This window comes from Pelecanus crispus, chromosome 1 (genome assembly GCF_030463565.1).
Source record: "Pelecanus crispus isolate bPelCri1 chromosome 1, bPelCri1.pri, whole genome shotgun sequence".
Taxonomy (NCBI): domain Eukaryota; kingdom Metazoa; phylum Chordata; class Aves; order Pelecaniformes; family Pelecanidae; genus Pelecanus; species Pelecanus crispus.
In genome coordinates this window covers 35124771-35130770 of record NC_134643.1, presented here as the reverse complement: position 1 = coordinate 35130770, position 6000 = coordinate 35124771, and the positions used below count along the sequence as shown (strand labels likewise).

Below are 6000 nucleotides of genomic sequence, written 5' to 3'. Positions count from 1 at the left end.
CAGCAAGACATTTCTGCCTTGCACATTGGGAGTCTATGAAAGGGAAGGGAAGAATAGGGCTATTCTTAGCCCCCTTTGTAGGCACACAAAGTAAGGCACAGAAATGTCACTTGCTGGGCGGGGAGGAGGGTTTGTTCAGGAACCGAGGATGGGACCGCTGCGTTACTGTAAAATCGTCCTTCAAGACAGGGCAAACGGGAACCTGCGGCTGTGTCCCCGCACACTCCTAACTCCTGGAAACGTCCTGGTTTCTTTTCACACCCCCCCCCCCCCCCCCAATTATTTTTATTCGTGCTCAGAGATGGGGCGGAGGTTTCGCCAGAGCCTGGACGGCATTACCTCGGCATGGGAGTTCGAGCGGTGCCTTCGACGCGGGCGGAGGACAGCAAAGCGCAGAGGCCGCTCGGCCGGCCCGCAGCGGAGCGCCCCGGGGATCGCCCCCCTCCCGCGGGCGGCCCGGCCCGGCCCTGCCCGCCGCCCCCGGCCCACCCCGCCGCCCCCGGCCCTACCCGCCGCCGCCCCCGGCCCTGCCCGCCGCCCCCCCCGCAGCTCCCCGGCGGCTCCCCTCAAACTTCCCAGCGCGGAGCCCCCCGACGGCGGCTCCCTCTCCCCTCCGCGCCCGGCGATTCCCCCGACGGACGGGGCGGTGCCTTCGCCCGGCCCGGCCCTGCCCGGCCCGGCGGAGGCGGTGGGCGGCTCCTGCGGCCGCGGCATAAACCGGCGGCCCCTCCCGCCAGCCCCGCTCGGACGGCGGGGAGGAGACCGGTGCTCCCGGGGGAGCCGGGCGGAGGCTGCGGCGGCGGCTTCTCCTCCTCCTCCGGCCGAGGGGCTGCGCCCGGTGGCAGCGGCGGGGCGGGGAGCTGCGGGGCAGGGGCGCGCCGCCTCCCGCGGCCTCGCTCGCTCGGTAGCGGCGGCGGCGGCGGCTCCGGCGGGCTGCCCCCATTGTCTGCCCGCCGGCGGGGGCTGCGCTGCCCGCCCGCCCCCCGCCCTCGCCTTTGTGTGCTCCGGCCGGCGGCGGGGCGGCGCGGCGGCCGCCGTGATGCGCGCCGCGGGGCGGCGAGGGGTGCGCTCCTCCCGGTGAGAGGCGGGGAGGGAGGGAGCCAGCCCCTGCCCCCGGAGGTTTTTCACCCGCAGCAGCCGGAGGAGGGGGGGCTATGGACTGAGCGCATCGGGGGTACCATGGAGTCGGGCAGCCGCTTGAGCACGCTCTGCCTTCTCCTCTGCCTGGGGCCAGGTAGGCGGATGCCGGGCGGGCACCGGGGAGCGGGGCCGGGGGGAGCTTGGCGGCGGCGATGCCCCGGTCGCGGGGGTGGGGCGGGCGGGGAGGGGATGCTCGGAAAGTTGCCGTGCCGGCGGGTGGGGTGACGGCACTTTCTGGGTCAGTTGCAGGCTTTGGCGTGGACCCCTCGCTGCAGATCGACGTGCTGTCCGAGCTCCGGCTGGGAGGCTCCGCGCAGGGCGTGCGCCAGGTGCCGGGGCTGCACAACGGGAGCAAAGCCTTCCTCTTCCCAGGTACGGCCGCCCCCAGCCCGCCCGGCCCCGCTCAACTTCGGCCGCCGCGGCCGGGCCCCTGCGCCGCGCACCGGGGGGCTCGCCCGACCCCGCAGCCAGGGCTTTGCCGGCTCCTGAAGCACCCGGGCACCTTTCCCATCCGCCCTGCTGCTTTGCTTCCACTCCCCCCCCCCCCCCCCCGGCTTTTTTTTTTTTTCCTCTCTCACCCCCTTTTTTTTTTTTTTCTTTGACTGGTAGACGCTTAATTAAAGTACAGCAGGAACGGGGATGGCAGGTGGCTTATTTTGCGAGTCGTGGGGTGCAGCGATGAATAATAGCACCACCCACTCTTCTGCTTTACCGGGGAAACGCTAAACCTACCCCAGTTCCCGCTAAGGAAATGCTCACTGAAAGTTTCATGTGAATCGAGCAAAATGCTGAAATGAAGTGCCCCGGAGGAGTGAGGCAGATGGCTGAAAATAAGACGACCCTTTTTTACCGAGGGAGAGTGGCCCTTGTGAGCATCTATGTCATACCCCTTGTGAGAAACAAAGAATGAGTTTTCGTCTCTTTTAGTCCTTGCGATTGATTTTTTTTTTGTTCATATTTGGAATAGAAATAAAATAGTTGGCTTGTTCCATCTTTCAAAAACACATTTAGGAGGTTTATTAAAAATTAATTAAACTTCCTTATATTGTAATTCATAAAGGACTGTAAAATAACTCTCAATGGGCAGTTGAATTTGTTGGCATAGGTTACATTGCCTACACTTGCTCGTTATCAGTGTATTTTTGAATTACACCTTAATATCGTACTGATACCTTAAATGAAGCTGGAGTCAAGAATGCTTTCAGGAAAAAAACTCTAGATAAATTAAAAACAAAAGCCCAAAAATGGCCTTTAAAAGCAAGTCACTTCTCTGAAAGATGATTAAATGCTCCTTAGAAACATGACTAAACAAGAGCGAGGAATATGGCTCAACATCTGGTGGAGGAAGAGCAAATCTCCGCATCAGCCTGTAGTTTTAAAACAGGGGGACTTGATTGCCAGCTTCTTGTGGCATGCCAGGAGTTTCAGCTTGGATCTGAAGGCGTTGCTAGTGCAACAGGCAAGAGGCTGTGTTTCCCATACAGAGGAGTTATAATTCAAGGGAGATAAGATCTGGAAAGGGAATTTCTTCTTCGTGTTTGCATTAATGAGATAATTTATCAGAAGCTAATAGTTGCCAAAGGCTTTTTTTTTTTTAAGGTGATCTCTCTAGCGGTGTTCTTCCCCGGTACAGCCAGTGTGTGTCACTATGGACATTAATGTGGAGACGCATGGGCATACGCGTTCGGAATCACCGACACATGCTAGTTTTAAACATCCGTGGTGGGCTTGTGGCTGCAGAACAGGGTCCTCCATGAAGGGGTGACTGCCTAGAACGGCAACACATTTGTGTGGCTGTGGGGTTTGTGTCCTAAAATAGCTGTAATTTTTAAGGTATGGTTCTGCATTGAGGCCCCATTGTGCTATAATGGGTTGGGGTGAGGGGGAAGGCAAAACTCCCTTTGACTTCAGTGGTAACAGGATTAGAGGTTTCTAAGAATACGTGTTTTTATTGTATATTTTCCCAGTGTTGGGACAAAAAAATTACTGGGTTACTAAAGAATTTTTTCAAGTTATTCCTTCCTTCTTTGTAATTATGAGTGTACATAGTTCCCTAATGGGTTACCAGTTTAGTCGTAACAAAAGGAGATAGGAGTTTAAATTTTCACACCGACCTCTTTATTTTGTTGAGAGGAATTGGGGGAGTAACAAGGATGAAAACACTTTGGTCTAAATGGTGGCTGAAGTTGCTCAGTATCCCTTGGGAAGTCTTCAGGACCCTGCAGGACTGGAGATGTTTCCTGCTACTGCTGATTTTATTATAGTAAATGGGGTCCTTACTGAGCAGACAGTTTTTCATTTTCAAACTTGTGTTTAGAATTAGAGGAATTTCCTTCCTTGATCAGACCACTGGGTCCAGTTAGTCATTTTTGTTCTGCTCTTAGAGCTCATACTGTAGGAACATTGCTGCAATGTATGCCTCTTAACGGATGTATTTGCAGTCTGTGGATTTCAAATACATCTACATGCTGACTTTAAGTTTGGTTTTTGCCTATGTGGTTTTTTCTTATTCCAGCTAAAGCCTTAGTTCTAGACACAAATGATTTTGTGAAAAGGACACAAATGACTAAATTATCTGTGAACTCACTCTGGAAGCTTTAACTCGTGATCCTTTGCCTCTTGGTTTCTTCAGATATTGAATATTTTCTTGTACCATATACATATTTATGACATTTTAGTATGTTGCCTTTTTTCATAGACCACATTCTGAACTGGTGTAAAGCCTTACTTTACATATGCTTAACACATACAGAAAGCCTAAATGCTGTTCTTTATTTTAGAAAGAAATTATGGAAGTGGCAGGTTGAACTGCCAACAGGTAACAGATAATTAAAGATATATGGTAGGAAAATTGTACATAGAGCTAAAGCAGAATACTCTTTCCTTCTGTTTCTAGGCAAAAAGTCAGTTTTGAAAGCTTAATTAGATGTAGCATCAATTTTCAATACAAGGGGTTTAGCATCTAATTGGCTGTTCTGACATTCTTCTTTGTGTAATTGATTTTCAAAGGTACTCATATTTCTAGGCCATAGAACATAGTAAGCAGTTACTCTCTGAACGTAGTTTTAGTCTGTTAGAGACTATTCAAGAGCATTTACATTGTTCCTTATGTAGTTCCTGATTTAGAAATAACTCTAGCCATTTGAAATTTGCGGTCAATTGGACTTTCTTTTTGTGTATCAATCTGTTCTGCCACTGTGCAAATCTTATAGGAAGTATTAGGCTTGGCAGGTGGAATTCTTCCCACTGACTTGGGCCAAGGCCAATTGTATGAGGTTCAACAAGGCCAAGTGCTGGCTCCTGCCCTCTGGTCACAACAACCCCATGCAATGCTACAGGCTCGGGAAGGAGTGACTGGAAAGCTGCCTGGCCAAAAAGGACCTGGGGGTGTTGGTTGACAGCCGGCTGAACACGAGCCAGCAGTGTGCCCAGGTGGCCAAGAAGGCCAACAGCATCCTGGCTTGTATCAGGAATAGTGTGGCCAGCAGGAGCAGGGAGGTGATTGTGCCCCTGTACTCGGCGCTGGTGAGGCCGCACCTGGAATACTGTGTCCAGTTTTGGGCCCCTCACTACAAGAAAGACATTGAGGTGCTGGAGCGTGTTCAGAGAAGGGCAACAAGGCTGGTGAAGGGTCTGGAGCGCAGGTCTTGTGAGGAGCGGCTGAGGGAACTGGGGTTGTTTAGCCTGGAGAAGAGGAGGCTGAGGGGAGACCTTATCGCTCTCTACAACTCCCTGAAAGGAGGTTGTAGTGAGGTGGGTGTTGGTCTCTTCTCCCATGTAGTTAGTGATAGGACAAGAGGAAATGGCCTCAAGCTGTGTCAGGGGAGGTTTATATTGGATATTAGGAAAAATTTCTTTACGGAAAGGGTGGTCAAGCATTGGAACAGGCTGCCCAGGCGAGTGGTTGGGTCCCCATCTGTGGAGGTATTTAAAAGACGCATAAATGTGGCACTTAGGGATACGGTTTAGTGGTGGACTTGGCAGTGCTAGGTTTGTGGTTGGACTTGATGATCTTAAAGGTCTTTTCCAACCTAAGCAATTCTATGACTTCAGCAGGATTAGATAGTGTGGTCTTGAATTTTAAAGCTTTTTAGGTGCCTGATGCTCCTCGGTTGTAGTGGATGGTAGCACCTGAATGCCACTGTAATCTGGCTCCAGTTAGCTGCAGGGACTTTTCTTTCTGGAAAAATGTGATTTGCAAAGTAATTGTAAAATGTTCCAGTGTAGCTTGTGGGAAGATACAATTATGAATAGAAAACAGGAGGAAGTCTTCCAAAATGTTAGTGTTGCTATATGTGAACATCTGCCAGCACTTCCTAGCCAACAGCAGATATTATTATGTCAAAATATGTTGAGAGGAAAATTACTCCTCTTCTGGTCAGAGCAGCAGAACAGAAGTCAGAATATCTACATCACAAACTTCTCTCTGTTGGTGACTGTTTGCTTAAGTCAGTGAAATTTTCAGTACCTTAGTTTTCCCTTTGCAGAACAGGGATGACACTAAAGGTAGAGCCCAAATCAGGTGGGTGGATTGAAGTATAATTAACATATTTGAAGAAGACTTTTGGAGAAATACCAGTTGTCATTCTTATAATTCTTTCTTTGTAAATATACTGCATTAATATAATTTGAGGAGATCAGTAGAGATGGAAGTCAATGTGGAGATTTTCCTATGCAAACGAACATTGTATTGCTGCAAGAGCACTTGTTTCATATGTAACTCTATGGAAGTTTGAAAAGGCAGATAAGACCACCAACAACAGAGGCTGCAGGGTGTTAAGGGTTTTGAATGGGTCAGACATACCTGATTTAAATCTATGCTCAGGAGACTTAACGTTAAGCATGTGCAAGGTCCCAATG

The 6000-nt window shown here is 50.7% G+C and overlaps 1 protein-coding gene across 1 annotated transcript in view; it reads left to right on the top strand.

The window, feature by feature from the left end:
- The first annotated feature begins 1179 nt into the window (after nucleotides 1-1179).
- NELL2 (neural EGFL like 2) overlaps nucleotides 1180-6000 on the top strand; it is a 154180-nt gene continuing 149359 nt past the window's right edge. The window contains exons 1-2 of the mRNA XM_075717588.1: nucleotides 1180-1234; nucleotides 1384-1512. Of these exons, the coding sequence (XP_075573703.1) occupies nucleotides 1180-1234; nucleotides 1384-1512 (184 nt within the window). The remainder of the gene's footprint in view (nucleotides 1235-1383; nucleotides 1513-6000) is intronic.